General features: G+C 40.2%; 1 protein-coding gene across 5 annotated transcripts in view; it reads left to right on the top strand.

The window, feature by feature from the left end:
- ULK4 (unc-51 like kinase 4) overlaps window positions 1-18,696 on the top strand; it is a 517,204-nt gene that overhangs the window by 209,850 nt on the left and 288,658 nt on the right. For all 5 annotated transcript variants that reach the window (XM_060022287.1, XM_060022288.1, XM_060022291.1 and 2 more), the window contains one exon: window positions 14,532-14,580. In XM_060022287.1, coding sequence (XP_059878270.1) covers window positions 14,532-14,580 — 49 coding nt within the window. The remainder of the gene's footprint in view (window positions 1-14,531; window positions 14,581-18,696) is intronic.

An 18,696-nucleotide genomic window follows, 5' to 3' on the forward strand; every position in this document is an offset into this window, starting at 1 on the left:
AACTAAGAGCCTGCCCGCCACAACTACTACCCACCACAATCAAATAAATAAATATTAATAGATAAATAAATAAATAAAATGACTTGGCTGAAGAGGCCCACCAAGTCACTAAAAGAGCCTTCATTTAAAAACAAAAAAAGTGCAGCACTGAAAACGGTGGCGAAAGGGAAAAGATAACATTGGCAATGAAACATTTCTATATTTCATACTTATACAGTTATTAGGTCTCTTTATGAATCATAGTTAATTTAGGAACCTTTGTTTACTTGGTTATTACAGCCAGCGAACCATCATGGCATCCTAACTGTAGAAATAACAGCTAAACAAAGTCTTTTGATATGATCGGTGTACCTTCTGAAGTCTGAAAGAATAAGTCCCTTGATAATTTTTGGCAAGATTTAGCCTCATATTTCTGTTGTCATGTTTGCACTTTCTTTTGGTGATTTACCAAGGTAATGGACCATTTTAGAATTAGCAATGTACTTATGCTGCAGACTCGTCGTTGTTGTTAATCTCCTGTTGATGAAGCCAGGCGTTGTCTGAATCCATCACATACACCTGTCACTGTCAGTCATCTTTATAGAACAAAGTGAAATCCAACTGAGTGGAATGTAACATGAGGCACAAAGCACAGATTACCAATTCAGTCCTCTTGTTTCAACACCACCCCTCTTCCATGTCAGGTCTTCTGATTTTATATGATGACAGTTATTGGTCAGAATATATTACAGTGTTTGCTGTACAGACGGGGCCTTTGTCATGTAATTAAAGAGCATGAGAGCTGCCAGACTAAACAGTGGTCTGAGTTTCAAATAATGTTCTGCGACTTCCTTGGCACATTTTTATCACCATCTCGAACATGTGTTATTACTTAGTATTCTTTACCATAGCTAGATTACAGAGGAAAACAACCCAGGCAGTGAAGGAGACTAATCCTGGTTCTTCAAGGAGATAAATGCCTCCGAGATACCTTGTACCCTCAGAATGCACCATTTTTGTGTGTGCATCTCTCTCCTTGTACTCATACATCCTGCTTAAACCAGCTGTTTACAAAGTCAACATAACGGTCAGCTTTTACGGACAGACTTCATTAGTTATCTTGAAATTCTAAAGAAGGGTAGGCCCAAAGGGCAAATGGACAAAGAACTTGAAATAAACATGAAAAAAAAGAGCCCCCCTCATTAGTAATCAAAGAAAATTCCACTACGATGATAAAAAACATCAAACTGGTAGAGTTTTTTAAAAAAATAGCACTCGTTCAGAGGCTAGTGAAACATACACTGTCATAAATTGGTACATCTTTTATGACAGGCAAACTGACAGTATGTATTAAACCTTAAATGTAGCCTTTGATTCCACTTCTAGGAATTCATCCTAAGAAAATAGTACAAGATATACACAAATACTTATATACAAGAATGTCCATTAAAACATGATTTAAAACAGCAACAACAATATTAGTAAAGACAGCTGGTATCTGTCTTTACAGAGAGCTTTGTATGTAACAGGCAGGGCTGGGTGCTTCACAGGCACAACCTTATTTGCTCCTTACCATCAGGAAGGGAAGTAGGCAGTGGTATCACACGGGAGGAAAGTAACGCTTGGAGTTATGTGTGCAGAGCTAGGAAGATTGAATGAGAAGTTGAACTCATTTGACACGATTCCTTAACCATTACATTTGTTTTTTTCCCTAAAGAATACTAGTAAAAAGTGGAAAACAGGGTTTCCCTGGTGGCACAGTGGTTGAGAGTCCGCCTGCCAATTCAGGGCACATGGGTTCGTGCCCCGATCCGGGAAGATCCCACATGCCGCGGAGCGGCTGGGCCCGTGAGCCATGGCCGCTGAGCCTGCGTGTCTGGAGCCTGTGCTCCGCAGTGGGAGAGGCCACAACACTGAGAGGCCCGTGTACCGCAAAAAAAAAAAAAAAAAAAAAAAAGTGGAAAACAGGGGTCCATCAACAGAGGACTCGTTAAATACAATGTAGGGTAGAAAAGTATACAATGGAATATTACTCAGCCATAAAGAAGAATGAAATAATGCTATCTGCAGCAACATGGATGGACCTAGAGATTATCATAGTAAGTGAAGTAAGCCAGACAGAGAAAGACAAATATTGTATGATATTGCTTATATGTGGAATCTAAAAAAATGATTGAAATGAACTTATTTACAAAACAGAAACAGACCCACAGACATAGAAAACAAACTTATGGTTATCAAAGGGGAAAGGAGGGGAGTTTGGGATTAACAGATAAACACAACTATATATAAAATAGACAACCAACAAGAATCTACTGTATAGCACAGGGAACTATACTCAATATTTTGTAATAACCTATAAGGGAAAAGAATCTAAAAAAGGATATATATATATATATATATATATATATATATATAATATATGTGTATATATATATGTATAACTGAGTCACTTTTCTGTACACCTGAAACTAACACAACATTGTAAATCAACTGTACATCAATTAAAAAAAAAAGAAAAAAAAGTTGACCCTAATAACAACAACAAAAAAAGTATGTAGGTATGAGAACTCATACTTTAATTGAATATGTGATAACATGGGAAATGTTTTAAATACATTTAAAAAATCCCAATATATGTAGGATGATTTGAGTTTTTCTCTCACCCTCTACTGTGATATAATACACCTAACGATCTATTAAAATAGGCAGATTCCAGTTCTAACCCCAAATCTATTGTTGACTTTGTGAGTGAGTGTGAGCAGGTTGCTTCACTAGCCTAAGCATCAGTGTTTTCCTCTGTAGAATGGACTCAGCTATGGTTATTACACATTAAACAAGGCATGGCTGTCCAAGCAACACAGAGTACATGTACAAGAAATGGTAGCTATTATTTTAATGAGTTGGTCCCCTGTCTTATATGAATCCAAAAACAAGGAAATAATACATTAAAACTTATTATTTTCTTAGAGTGCTGGCATTATAATATTTTATTTGTAATGCTTTGCTATTCTCCCAAACGTAGCATTCAGTGTATTATATTTTATGCCTCCGTATGTATATATTTTATAGAAAAAATTTTATATAAATAGCTACATACAATTATTATGCTTTTTAATAATTTTCTATAATCAAGAAAAAATACATTTGTTAAACACATACACACAGAGACACAGGCTGGTGGTTCTTATCAAAAGTTAAAATGTGAATGACAGTCTCTAATCCATCTTACGGTTTTTCTGGTCAGCAAGGTAGCCTTTGGTTCAGTAGCTTCAAGTTGATCGTCACTCTCTATTTTTGTCTGTTAGTACCATAGTATCATGGATTGATCTTAGAAGTAGCCCCTGAAATGAGCTTGGGGATACTGAAATTATTCAGCGTAATGAAAGTACAGTTTATAGGAATTGGGACTGAAGCGAAGGTCTGAACATCAAGGAGGTTGAGCTGAGTGTTAAGCTGTTCTTTTTGACCCTTTTCCATTCCACTCCCATTGACGTCCTTGCTTCCTACCTCCTGTGAACTTTTGAGACTTCCAGGTTTTCTTTTTCTTGCCAACTCTTTAAATGTTGGTGTTCCATGGGTTTCTGTCCTCAGCTCACTTCTTACTCCTCTTTCCAAACTTAACTCACTTCTTCTCCAAACTAGCCTTTCCCCCATACGTTAGCTTAATATTGTATCTTAGAGCAGTTAAAAATCATGAACTCTGAAACTGATTAGCTGTGTACCTTGGATAAGGTTCCATGCTAGTGTCCTCCTCTATAGAATAGGTTACTCATTCCTACCTCAAGGTAAGGATTAAGTAAGAGGTGAAGCCCTAAGCCCAGTGCATTATTGCATAGGAGCTTCCATAGATGAGATCCTTTGCCGTGATGTTTGTTGTTCTGGTGGCGGTCATGGCGGTGGCCTCCAGGTAGGACAAGTCAAGCACCTAGAGTCATTCTGAATTTCCTTCCTCCTCTGTCTCTCCTGCATCCAATAGATTTTCAAGTCCTGTTGATACAACCTCGTTGGTCTTTTCCTATTTACTCCTGCTTTGGTTCTTATCACCTCTTATCTTGAAAGTGGTCATTGGCAGCTACCTGACCTTCCTGTTCCCAGTCCTTTTTGCATTCAGTCCATCCTCTCACTGTAGCCTGAATAATCATTGTAAAAAGGTAAAGCTGGTGATGGCATCATTTTGCCTAATCCTTCTCTTAGTGGTACCCAGTCACCTAGAGCAGGGACATGTGCTAACTCAGCAAACTTTTTCTGCAAAAGGCCAGATAGTAAATACTTTGGGCGTTGCTGGCCATATGGTCTCTGTTGCAGCTACTCTGTCATTGTGGTGTAAAAGCAGCCATGGACAATATGTAAATGAATGAGCATGGCTGTGTTCCAATAAAACTTTATTTATGGAAGCTGAAATTTGAATTTCATGCAGTTGTCATATATCATGAAATATTCTTCTTTTGATTTTTTTCCAACCATTTAGAAACCTAACAACTTTTCTTAGCTCGTGGGCCACACAGATATGGCTGGTGGCAGGGTTTGGCCTGTAGGATGGAGTTTACCAAATAAGTTGAAGTTCTTCAGCATGGATAACAAGATCTTTTGTGATCTGCCCTGGTTTATTCCTCCAGCCTGATCTTTTAAAAAAATTATTATTATGTTTTAATGCAGACTTTATTTATTTACTTATTATTTTTGGCTGCATTGGGTCTTAGTTGCGGCACACGGGATCTTTCCTTGCGGCGTGCGGGCTCTTTGTTGAGGTGCACGGGCTTCTCTCTAGTGGTGGTGCGTGGGTTCCAGAGGATGTGGGCTCTGTAGTTTGCGGCACACAGGCTTAGTTGCTCTGCAGTATGTGGGATCTTAGTTCCCTGACCAGGGATTGAACCAGTGTTTTCTGCATTGTAATATGGATTCTTAACCACTGGACCACCAGGGAAGTCCGCAGCCTGATCTTCTGTTACCTTCTCCTTACTTCTTCCATTTATTCAATAAACTCACCTTTTCTCTGTTCTTAATGAGTCATCATGTTTTTGCTTTCTCTCATGCTGTTCCCTTTGCCCAGGGCACAACTCATTCTTAGCTGTCCTCCCTCCCCTTCTACCCTGTCTTCCATCCACTACTTGTAGATAACCTACTCCTCTTTCAAGGTTCAGCTCGAGCAGTACTTACTCTGTGCAGTGAGGACACTCATGTCAGCTGCCTGGGTTTATATGTCAGCCCCACTTCTTGTCTCTCGATCATTTCTTTGTCTCTCAGTTTCTCGTCTGAATAAAAAAAGGAATTCATCATCATCATCATCATCCCTATGGTTTCTCTTTGTTAGAATCCACTGAGCTAGCACATGGACAGCACTGGGAATCATGTTTTTCACATAGTTATTGTGCAATCCACGTTTACTCTGCATCTCAGATAGAAGAGGCTATTTCTGTTGTCCCTTCTGTACCCTTTATAGACATCTGTCATAGCACTTATAATACTTGATATAGCTCTCGGCCCAGTGCATTGCATTCAGTAATAATAGGTACTCAGTAAATGTTTATTGGCTGAATGAGAGAAAAAAGGGAAAAATCTTAGCTTGACTTTAAGTGAATTCCAAAACAAAAATCTCTTGCATGTTACTAAGTAACAGGACAAAAAGGGGCCATAGAGAATAAGGTTCATTAAATTGAAAATAAATTTTAAAATATCTTATATACAATTGCTGTTTTTTAGTACCGGGCTCATGTCCATAGGAGGAAAGAAATGCCACGTGGACAGTCTAGTGGTCCTCTTAGGAACCTGTGTTCCTGCCAATCCTTTCTCTTACTGATTTGCGTTTCTTTCTGTTCCTTCCCCTCCCCAGTCCTGCAAGGATGAGCACACTTCTTACCTGTGGTTTCAACATGGGGAGCTGTGGGACCCATACAGAATCATGTCTTGGAGAAAGTGCCAAGGATTCAGTGAATTTTTAGAGTAAGGAGGCCAGCTGCAGAGCCACGGGGTTCAGAAAGACAGAAGGTGAGGGCTCAGGACCCAGGCAGAACAGAAAGCCCTGGGCTGGATGTGGGGAGGCGGGGCCAAAGCCCTTGGCTGGTTAACAAGAGCGTCGTTGCCTGTGCAGGGACAGTTTGTGTAAAGCCGAGGACAGAACAGGACTTTCAGGCATATCACAGCATCTAGAATTGGAAGGAGTCAGAGATGTCTTGTCAATGAGCGATACACTGCGTGGAGAGCCTCTTGGCTACTGTTCTTCCTTCTCACCTTCTGTACTTTCTGTGATAGAAACATTCTGTTGCCTCGATTCATTCAACAGATGTGGATTATCACAGGGCTGTATTGGGCATCTATGGAGGTAATAGGTAGAAAAGCATTTTTGAAAGTTGCTAATGTAAAGTTCTTCTATTTCCACCTAAAACCTCCTTTCTATTGGAAAATGTTTGCTTTATACATAAGCAAAGTGTCTCTTACTGAAATTCATATCTTTTTCATGCTGTTTTAGGCAGTGGGAGATTTTTGTACATCAGAGGTACATTCTGGTATAGCTCATGTGCTAGCTTAATTCTGACACTTTCTCAGCAAATGAAGCAGTCAACTTTATAACTTGGGTTAAGTTATTTTTATATTGTTTATGTTTTGTGACCACTGGGGTGCAAATTTCCTCAGGGAATAAGTAGAATGCCTATCCTAAGGAGGATTCTGTAGATGTTGGTAAAATGACTAGATCTGAAATTCTCTGTGCTAAGGCTGCTCACATCTTAACCCTGCCCCTTCTTTTGGGGAAAAATAAGTCTTTATATGTGTACCTTTATTGGTAAGACTTCTGCAGTTCTCTGCAAGAGGATTAGCAAGCATTGCAAGCAAAGGCAAACATTTCAAGGAAAAACCTTACAAATATTCTTGCTTTCAAGATAGACATAATATCATGCCATAAGTAAACATTATGAAACCATTTCCTTTTGAAGTTGATTCACTGAACCAATAATTTGAAATTCAGCTTGATGTTAGAGACCTTTTATTTTAAATGACTATTGTTGGTCCACTAGACTGGTAAATTAGGTGAGCCATGAGAAACAAAAAAGCTTTGTGTGTAGTCTAGCAGTCAGTTATTAACAAATATGAAATCTAAAACTCCTAACCAACGTTGTTGGAAAGCTAACAGATGTCCAGCATCTATTTTGGGTTTGTACACAAGTTGGCCAGAAGCAGCTTAATTCAGAGAATGAAATCTGAATTATTAAAACAAAGGAGGCGGGGGTAAGATGGAATTGGGGTGGGGGGAAAGGTCAAGTTTGTAGTGGGCAGAATTCTAAGATGACCTTCAACACTCCAAGCCCATCTTCTCCCAGTGATTCAGTTAAACACTAACTTAGTCCTGTTGTGAAGGGATATTGCAGATGTCATTAAGGTCCCAAACTAGTTGACCTTAAAATACGGAGATCATTTGGGTGGCCCTGACTAATCATATGAGCCATTTAAATCTGGTCTAGAGGTCAGAGACAGGTACGTCAAAGAGATTTGAAACTTGAGAAGGATTCTACGTGGAGGAGATTCTCCGTTGCTGGTTTTGGAGATGGAGGGAGCCACGTGGCAAGGAGTGTGAGTGGCCTCTAGAACCTGAGAGGGACCCCTAGCTGACAGCCAGCAAGGAAATAGGGGCCTCAGTCCTACAACTGCAAGGAACTGAGTTCTGTCACCAGTGATGGAAAATGGATCCCTTCCACCCTCCAGATGAGAATTTAACCCAGCTGACATCTTGATTCCAGAATTTTGATACTCTGAGCAGATAACTCAGCCATGCTGAGCTAGACTTCTGACCTACAGACTTTTGAGCTAATCAGCAGGTGTGCTTTAAGCCATGAAGTTTGTGGTCATTTGTTATGCAGCAATAGAAAACTAATATGAGGCCTCTGTCATGTCTCCTTTGCATCCCTGTAGTAGCCTATTAACTGGTCTCTCTGCTTCTAGACCAGTGTTGCTCAAACTGGTGAAGAAACAGTTTTTGAAATTCCAGTGTGTTGCAGACCAATACTGTAGCAGATTGTTCAGATGGCTGCAAAAACATCTCCTGTCCCTGTGCTCTTCTGTCACGTGACCATGCCAGTCCCTCTCTCAGGAGGCTCTAGTTTCTTCCACCTGAGTCTGGGCTGGCCTTAATGACAGGCTTATAACCTCTTACCATTTTCAGGTGATGCCCTGTGTTGCAAGGCTGTTAGAAAAGGCCATGCAGCTTCTGCCTGGTTCTCTAGGAAGGCTCCTTCTTGGCGCTCAGCTGCCATGCTTTGAGAGGCCGTGCCACGTGGAGAGGGCAGTACTGGGTGATCCAGTCAACGGAATTAACAGCCTTCCTTGAGTCATCGCAGCCCAGATGCCAGACATGTGAATGAGAAGCCTTGAGATAATTACAGCCCCTAAGCTGGTCTAGTCAACCCCAGCCTTGTGTCTTCCCAGCTGAGGCCTCAAACATCGGGGACAAAGACAGGTCATCCCCACTGTGCCCTGTCCAAATTCGCGACCCACAGAATCAGTGAGTGTCATAAAGTACTTACTGCTTTCTGGCACTACATTTGGGATTGGTTTGTTATGCAGCAACAGATAACCAGAATAAACATTTTAATAAAATGCTATGAAAGCGAAATTATAAAAGGACAGAATATAAGCAGAAAACACATAGTGTCACTGCTATGCTACTCTGTCGGTCAAAGTAGTTACAAACCTGCCAAGATTCAAGAGGAGAGGATACAGGCCCCACTTCTCAAAGAGAGGAGACTTGAAGAATTGGGGAGCCATTAAAAAAAGAAATTTAAAATTTGAAATAAATTTAGCCTTATCGAAAAGTTGTAAAAATATTACAGAGAATTTCCATATGCCCTTCACCCAGCTTCCACTAATGGTAACATCTTATGGAACCATAGTACCGTTGTCAAAACCAGGAAATTATCATTGATGTAATATTGTTAACTGATCTGCAGATTTTATTCCAGTTTTGCCAGTTTTCCTAATAATGTCCTTTCTCTGGTCCCGGGTCTAATCTAGGACCCCATAGTGCATTTAGTTTTCAGGTCTCCTTAGTCTGCTCCAATATGGGACAGTTCTCACCCTTCCCTGTCTTTCATGACTAACGCTTTTGAAGTGTACAGGTAGTTATTTTGCAAGATGCCCCTCAAATTTGCTTTAATTTTTTCATGGTTAGATTAGGGTTATGCATTTTTCACAAGAGTGCCCCAGAAGTGATGATGTGCCCTCCTTTGTGTGTGATATCAGGGTGTACATGACGTCAGTATGTCTTATTCCTGGTGATGGGAAACGTGCTCCTTGGGGAAGGTGCTCCCTGCCAGGGTTCCCCACTGTAAATACCTTGTGGATAGGTCCTTTGAGACTATGCAGATATTCTGTTTGTCATCATATGTTGCTGCGGCCTTGTTACAAAACTGCCACAAAGTTTAAATTTTTTATCATTGGATCCAACAGATTAAAACTTAATCTTTCCAGTTTCTGTCGTTATAGTGTCATAGATGTGGGCTGTTTGCAGACTGGCTCTGGTCTGCAGACCACACTTTGAGGAGCAATGTTCTAGGCTGCACTGCTTCACCAGTTCCTTTATTCCTATTACTGTCAGACTGGAGTTTGAATAGCAAATCCAACGGTGTCATTCTTCAGCTTAAAATTCGTCAGTCTTCCCATCCTTTTAGGGTGCAATCCAAACTTCTAAGCCTGACGGTCAAGGCTACATCATTCTGCTCCATCTTTCACATTGTCCCTTTACTAGTTAGACTTCTCCGATTATCCTCACCATTGTATCCATGTAGGCACACCTGGCTCCTCCACACACTGTAGCTGGCCAATCCCCTGTCTTTCAAGGCTGATGAGCACCTCTTTTCAGTAGTCTGGGCTCACTAGGTTTTCCCCACGTGTAGTCCCCTGTATCCTGTGCATATATCTCTGATAGAAGTTGAATTTTGTTTTTATGTTTGGTTATGTATATGTCAAGCCATTTTTTAAAAAAAATTTTATTGAAGTATAATTGATGTACAATGTTGTGTTGGTTTCAGGTGTACAGCAAAGTGATTCATTTATATATTAGCTATATCATATGATATTTGTCTGTCAAGCTATTTGACTTGACTGAGCTTAAAGGCATCGATTTCGAGTTATAAGATTAGCCCATGACAAGGCTTCAAGAGTGTTAATCATAACTTGAGATAGTATCCAGGAAGAAATGTCTCCAGTACTAAGTAAGATCTGTATGACCAGATGGATTCCAGAAATGCAGAGACAGTGTGTGGAGAAGCCCTTTGGGGAGGACATTGTCCCTGATGGATAGGGTTGACTGTTGGGGCCTTTGGCTCTAGACTTGTGGCCCTTCTTCCTGTGTATGGTCTCTACCCCAGGGGTAGATAAAAACTTCAAGCGAGGAAGCAAACTCAAGACAGTGCAGTTCCATGGGTGGACCCCTGTGTCTCTGTAGGCCTGTTTTATTGCTTTTGGGGACCACTTTCTTTGTCCTGCAAAACTGAGCAAAGAGCAGGTGGAGATCCTCTGCCTTCCTCTCCCTGCACCTCCTTCTAAGTTTTAAAGGAAAATTTTAAAGAATGCTAATAATGGTTTGAAATTCAACCCAACCAAGTGTTAATAGCTCTCTGAACAGAACGGGAGTGATCTCCCTGTACCAATTTTTCCTGTGTTGCAGCTAGTCTTTTATATCTAAATATTGCTAGGCTTACTTTATATTTAGCCCTATTTTCAAAGTATATGAAATGTAATTGTGCCAGAAAATAGAGAAAAGCAAGGCTGCCATGATTCCATAGGTCACTGCTAATAACTTTACCTCGAACGCAATTGTTCTTTCTTACGTCAAAAGTGTTGACCTATTGTTTAAAGTATACATTTTAATCTTTTTGGTAATCATTTAGCACATTTTGTGATAAAATCTTCTTAAAATTTGTGCTCATAGCTTCCAGAGATAAATCTCAACTAAGTATTTATCAGAATTTAAATACATGGTATTTTAAATGAGTTATCAAGCATTAATAAATACATGAAAATGTTATCAATAAATGATTTATCAATTAAAAATTATCAATAAATAATTTATCAATAAATAGATTTTTAAAAATTTCCCAATACCAGTGGCAACATTTACATTAAGAACAGGAGGGAGTTAGAATGCCAAATAATGTATCCTAAAGATTTTCATAAATTCATTCAAAATTTTCTAATTCAAACAGCACCTCTTTTGTTAATAACATAAACCACATATATACAAAGTCTCAGTCAATCTCCTGTAATAAAACCTTGTACGGAAAACTCTTTCACCATGTACAATCTTATCATTAAATTACACTGTTAAGGGGAAGAAGAACCGCCCCTCCCCAACAAAAAACCCAAGGTAAAGTAGTCCCAAGAATGGAATTTGGAAGGGGCAGTATATTTCAATTTAATCATCTGGAATCACTTAAATACAGTGTGCTTAGATGGCTAACATAAAGGAAGAAAAGTTTACTGTGCTACAGTTACTAGCTTCACAATCCTTTGAAGATTTGGGATAATTTCAAAAAGATCTCTACTTTGTTTTTGGTTTAAAAAATTCAGATAAATCTTTTCCCTTCCTGTCCTTCAGGCTGTCTATAAACCATAGAAATTTCATTCTTTTCAAATTTAGGAAATAACAGACTCGTAGTAAGATGATACTGGTCATTTAAATCATGGGGGCCAACCACAACAGAGCCCCAGGATAAGATAGCCTTTTTTTTTTTTTGCGGTACACGCAGGCCTCTCACTGTTGTGGCCTCTCCCGTTGCGGAGCACAGGCTCCCGACGCGCAGGTTCAGCGGCCATGGCTCACGGGCCCAGCCGCTCCGCGGCATGTGGGATCTTCCCAGACCGGGGCACGAACCCGTGTCCCCTGCATTGGCAGGCAGACTCTCAACCACTGCGCCACCAGGGAAGCCCAAGATAGCCTTTTGAGTCATGATTTTCCAAAGTCTCTGTGATGACTTAAGACCTGCTGCCTGAATAAATCCCTGAGAACCGGCCACATCCACTTTGCTTAGAGGTAAGCCTCCTCCTCCCTGCTCTACAGAGGCCTGAGCACCGGAGCTGCTCCCCAGAGGACCAGGTCAGAGCAAGAGAGCTCCATTACTCAGAGCACATCAAGGGTTGATCATTTGAGAACCGAGCTACTAATTGGACTTATGATGATATGAAAGGAGATGCTTAAAGTAAGGAGACGTAGTTTTTAAAATCATAATTTAAGAACATATTGAAAACTATGGTCTCTAAAGCAGTCTAAAATCTGTGGATTTCAGGTATTTTATATACAACTCACAATAAAACAAAATGCATTTTATGTCACTACCCAGTACACGTATTCAGACCCATAAGTGAAATAAAAATGCCACGGACAATACTGTGTGTGACACCCTTGAATATTTTCTATTGTATTGTTTTAAATTAAGAAAATGCTACTCAGTAGCCAGTAAACTCATTGCCCACTTATCAGTCACTTCCCATGGTCTGGAAAGATGCTGCCTCAGATAGTTGTAAGTGTATGCAGCCACCGTTGTCCCATACCTGCTCTAGAGTGCTTTTGGGATTACGTGTGAGGTTAGTGCACGAGTCACAGAAAATGTCATAGAAAAAAATTTGTTTTCACTAAAAGTGATTTTATTTAGCTTGAGTTCCCTTTTTATTTACCAGATGTGGCTCTAAATTATGTGTTAGTCAAATCAAAGAACGAAATTTTTCTGGTTGATTGTGTTCAGAAGAATGTGAGGATCGAAGTGTTAGAACTTGAAGGAGACTTAAGAGGTAGTGCAGGCCAGCCTGCTCATCATGCAGAGACCGGGAGACGAACTAATTGCAATTTTTAAGAAAGAATTAAGGTCGTTTATGTAATCATATGTTAGTAATAGAATGTATTTTAAAATACCATCACAGAGAGGCTGGTGTTGTGAGTGGCTGCTTCTGGATCTGAATGTTGGGGTAGACTGTGATACAGCGAGCTGTCACTTCTAGGTACCGTTGGGGAGGCAGTGGTGCCTGTGTCCCTGTGACTTTCTTGGCTGTGGTTGCTAGGGCCACTTGGAGATGTATGTGCTTGGCTCTTTCAGCCTGGGCCTAATGAAAGTATATATCATAAAAATTGCAAAAGACCTATTTAGCAAACGATATGGTTAACGTCTAGGAAGCTGAGGAAGAAGATTAAGAATGTGCTGACGTAAAGTTGCGCTTGGTCCTGAGTCTGTGCATTTCCTGTCCTGCCCAGGCATGGTATAAGGAGCTCCATCCTCACATCTGAGCCTTCAGTTGCCCAGGAAAGTGAGAGAATGTAAATGAATTTAATATTTGTAGTCAAAACCTTTTCCCTCTAATATATCGAGACTACAGAAATCATCGCGTTTATTTTTGCTAGATACTGAGCTAGGGCTTTCTAAGTGCTTCAGTCTCTGAGACTTCTCTCTGTATCTCACTTTTCCTTAACAGATATTTGTAAAACACTGTGATCTTTTTTTTGGCTAATCTCATAGGCTTTTCTTTCATCAATGTATTATCATAGACAAACAAGCTCTAGGGAGGCCAGGCGATAAATTCCCTTCCTGTCCTCCTGGCGTTTTCTGTGAAATAGACAAACAACACATACATGCAACGAAAACAACATGCTTGTCTTAAGTGCTGTAGTTTATCCTACAAAGTAAATTCTAGTGAAGTTAAGGAATCTGACTGTTTTGTTTAAACCGGAGCAGGATCAGAAAATTATAGCTTGTGGGCCAAATATGGGACACTGCCTGTTTTTATAAATAAAATTTTATTGGAACACAGGCATGCCTATTCATTTATGTATTATTTATGCCTGCTTTTACATTATGGAGACAGAGGTAAGTAGATGCTATAGAGACTGTGTGGCCTGCAACGCCTAGAATATTTACCATTTGGCCCTTTATAGAAAAAAGTTTACTGACCCCTGGAATAAAGGAATATTTAGAGATTGAAGTATTGTCCTTAAAAAACTATCACTTTTGAATCAAGGCTATTTTCCCTTCAGTAGCATGAAAAAATTCTTCTGTTACAAACAGATGACAATTTATAACTAGGTTTGATGAGAGAAAGTGCCTAGAAACTATTGAGTGATTGATGTCTACCTTTTTTAAAGATCATTAAAAATCATTGTACATTAAATCATTAATGCTGAGAAGATAACTAATGAGGCATATATGAAAGATTACAGTGTGGCATGCTAATAATTTAACTACAGGGAGGATTGGTTACATTATTTCAGCTGGCATTGCCTATTTTGACAGTCTTTATAATAATTGTGAACTTTAATAAAATTTTACATTTATAAATATCAGTCTGAGGTTTTACTTGCTACAGTCCAGTGAGGCTAAGCTAATAGTCATTTGCAAAGAAGCCTCATATTTCTTGTGTTTAGATGTAGTTCAGTGTATTAAAATGAGTATTTAGTCATAATATTTTTCGGTCACAGAATTTAAGCAATAAAACATGGGGCTGCAATGCTCCATATCAGGGTAGCAGTTTAAATAATTTTAAAATAATTAATAAATTATCTTTTCATTTTTTAACAGACTTGTGGAAGAAAGCAAACTGATCCCACGCATTTTTGATGTAATTCTGGTAAGAGAAGAAATGTGCGTCTGAAATTCAAGTGAAATTTAAAAGTTTTTAAAGTTTTGACCACGTTGTTTGGTTGGGTTCTAACCCTAACTCTGCCCAGAAGGATTGTGTGTCCATCATGTCACTTAACCTTATTAGGCCTCAGTTTCCTTGTATGAGCTCTTGTCCAGCTCTGAAATTGTGTAGGGATGCTGTTTAATGACCTGCCCTCTTTCTGAAAATCCTTTGCATTTTATTTCTATAAAGTTAAAAACTATGTTATCTAATATAGAAAGAATACTGTATCTGAGGTTGGTTTGTGGAGGAAAGGCAGAATGACGATCACTGTGCTTCAATATGAATTTTCTGATTTTCACCATGAAGCTCTCTGACTTTGTCATCACTGGGTCAGAATCAACAATTTTATGCCTATGGGCAGAAGTTGTCTTCTTCAGAACGTAGAATAGCTTAGCTTCTGTACACCATTTTTTCCATTCATAGAATACAACTTGATTGAAAACCATCGGTTAAAGAAAACCTTTCCTCTCTGGTTCCTATGTGTAGAGAATAAAATGGGACGTAGGGCTGGCTTTTCTCACTTCTGATAAATCCCTATTTATACTAAATAGAAATCTGAGAATTAGGCTGAAAACTCAGTTGGTACTTATAGCAAGGGAGTGCCCTTAGCCAAAGAAGTGTTCTCTTGTACCTGAGTGGGTTGTCCTCCCTTTACCAAAATGTTTCCCTCCATAGCTGACTGACAGTGCAAGGGACAAAGGAGGGGGACATGTCCGCAGTCAGATCAGCCGAGCCTGCCTTGGTCATCAGTAGAGCAATAGCTGTTATTGTCTGATAACCCTACCAATGGAAGATTAGCCCTGTTTAATCATCCTAAATTATTAATCTACAAGTTGTTTGTGTGCTGATAGGGCTGTATGGTAAAAACATTATTTTTCTTAGCTGCAGATCGCCCTTTTTTTGGTGGAGAGCTGTGGGGTTTGCTGAGCTCTTTGAGTTAGGCGGGGAGTAGGGGTGGGCATGCGTAGTATTCCCAAAGCACGCTCAAGTGACAACAAGATGACCCAGAGCTGCCATGCTAAGAGGATTGAATTGCTTCAAATAGTCAAAGGGGATTTTAGAGGCAGTTTCAGGAGAAGAAAGGGAGAAAAGGAGATGAAGAACCATGGAGATCATCAGCTGTCTAGTGGGGATTTTTAAGCTTTGCCCAGTGGTATGTGCATCTCCCACCTTCAGTAGGACATACATCACTTGCTAATTCGTTGTGGAGTTGGATTTGCTTTTGGAGGGCCACGGGTGCCGTTAATGTTGGGTTCGGCTGCACGGTTGGGCAGGGGGCAGGAGCCAAAGCTGTCCACATTCAGCCACCTCTGGCTTGCACTTGAAAAGAGACTTGGTGCTGCAGACAGAGAGAGCTGGAGCTAGACTGGACCTTAAACTCATGGATGTGACTCATCCCCTTGCTGTGCCAGGAGGGCTTCTGACCTGCTGAGGTCAATACAGCTCCTTTTGTGACTGATAGAAAGTTCTCTACCCAGCCTTTGGCAATCATCTCAAGGTCTAAAATCCCACACATGGAAAATTCTTCCGTGTATGTTACCGAAACCCCTCCATACGTGATGAATCTTTGTATAACAAGCACCTAGCAAGGCTTCATATTGCGCAAATGTTTAACTGATTAATGCCACCATTGAAACCCCTGTCATTGTGTTGTAGCTGTCGTTGGGGGTGCGTAGAAATGACATATACTTTCCAGGTCAGGATTTCAACTTGTCCTGAGCCCTGTGACCTCGGAGGCATTTCTGGGAGGAGGCTTTTCCTCCTGCCGGAACAGCTCCATACTCAAGTGTTTTGTAGGCCCTTATTTTGAAAAGAGGTCCTGCTGCTAAGAAAAAGTAAAGAAAAAAAACTGTTGGAAATCACTGCTTTTTGGGACAGGACTTTTGATGTATTTGAAAAACATTATTGAATCCCTATTCTATTTTTGACTTTCTTGAGTTGAATAATCACTACTTTTTTCTCTGTATAAATACATTTTTAATCAATGAAGTATCTTTGTAGCAATTATCCTATGAACTATTACCTTATCCTTTCTAAATTTTTGTCACCGAGCTAGACATAATATTTTATTGATTCTATGCTGTACTTTTTTTTTTCCCCCTCATATTTTAACATTTCTGAATCCAGGCTATACTTCCCAAACCAATGACATTTTACAGTTGCTTTCAGCCAGGTGACCTGGTTGTCATTGCCTTAACCAATTCACTTCAGTTTTATTTTTCTTTTTATTAGTGCCCAAGAACGATATATTAGAAAAATATGTCTAAGTTTAAAAGCGCTCTTTCAATAAAAATAAAATGAAAATTCTAAGTAATGAGAAACCATGCCATAGTTTAATTGGCAGCATTTTTCTTCTTTAGTGCTTGATAAAATAATGGTGTATCTTAGAACTGATGGATTCCTGGATTCAAGAAAACACAGTGTATACTTCAGTTGGGTTTGGTTTCTAAGTTCAAGGGCCTAGGTGGTGTCTGGCATATATATAGCAGCTTCTAGCAATGGTTTGATCAGAACGAGACGTAATGAAAAGATTGTACAAGACCCTTTGGCTACTGCTTGTGTCTTTTAGCCACTCATTAAAAAACACAGCAGCATTAGACTCGTTTAGCTGGTGGTCCACTGTGACCTCTTGATGATTTTTTTCTTCACTCTTAGCACATAACTGTTTTCCATCTTCGGTTTGATGTACTTAGAGCCTGATAATGGGCTTTATAACATCGTTGTTTTCTAGAGTTCCTCGTATGATATGCTCTTACCCACAGTGTAAGACATCCTCTCCTAGATGTTTTTCATTACAAAGCAAAGCTGTTTCTTCTGGTGGGCAGGAATTGCAGTCAGCTTCCATGTCTTTCCTGCAGGCTTGGAGGGAGGTGAAAATGAAGGCAGCAGAATTCTAAATTTGTCATCCTGTTTGGTAGGAGGTTTCTCAAGGGAGAAAGAGAATACTGTGAACTCCAGGGGAGGGAGTGATTGGCTCTGCTCCGTGTAGGGAGAGGAGTTTCACAGAAGAAGTAACCTTTGAACAAGGGCCTTGAGCGGCTTGTTGTGAGGAGAGGGGGCATTCCAGCTTTGGGGGTGGTGAGTACTTAAATGTGCCTGCACCAGGGCCGTGGAGAGATGGTAGGGAGTGAGTAGTTTGGGACCAGATTCCCGCAGGGCTGTGGTTCTTTCTTATTTGTTGGCTTTGCAAATAATTTATGCTCTTCAAAATCACAGTCCTCTAAACAAACTAGTGGTTACCAGTGGGGAGAGGGGAGGGAGGAGGGGCGATATAGGGGTAGAGGATTAAGAGGTACAAGCTATTATGAATAAAATAAGCTGCAAGGCTATATTGTACATGGGGAATATAGCCAGTATTTTATAATAACTGTAAATGGAGTATAACCTTGAAAAGATGTGAATCAATATCTTGTACACTTGTAGCTTATATAATATTGTACATAAACTATACTTCAATTTAAAAATTAAAAAAAATCAGGATCCTCTATTTAAAAGAAGACTTTTTGAGCCCCTCTGCTGCCTGGCCATTGGGGTTGGGTCTGGGAGAGGATCAGGATTAGGATCATGGGCTTATACTGGAAACTTGAAATGGGTTGAAAGCTGGATTCTGGGAGTCACCCGTAGGACTCCATCAGCGAGGCTTTTGACATCAGCCAAAGGGACTGTGGGAAGGAAGCTTAAAAGATAGAGCCGGTCTCAGAGATCTCATCTAAGGGTCCAGGAGTTCTAACACCACATTCAGGCCAGAGAACAGGCAGGATGTTTTTAATCCTGTGTTCCAGCTGCAAGTGTCCCCACTCTTGGCAGGCCAAGCGGTGGGAAGAACCAGGTAGCTGATAGCTTACAAAAGGGAGCTGTCACAGCAGCTCGGTGCTACTTCCCTGGCAGACACCGCATTTTCACTGGCAGCACAAGGCAGCTGTGTTGAGGGGAGTGGAGGCTCAGGCAGCCTGCATTGATTTTAGCTGACTCAATTCCCACATACAGCCTTCAGGGTCTATGACTCTGAGGCAGTCTGGATCTGCTCAATAAATGTGGGCTCCTGGAGAAAGTCAATCA

This window comes from Delphinus delphis, chromosome 10 (genome assembly GCF_949987515.2).
Source record: "Delphinus delphis chromosome 10, mDelDel1.2, whole genome shotgun sequence".
NCBI lineage: Eukaryota > Metazoa > Chordata > Mammalia > Artiodactyla > Delphinidae > Delphinus > Delphinus delphis.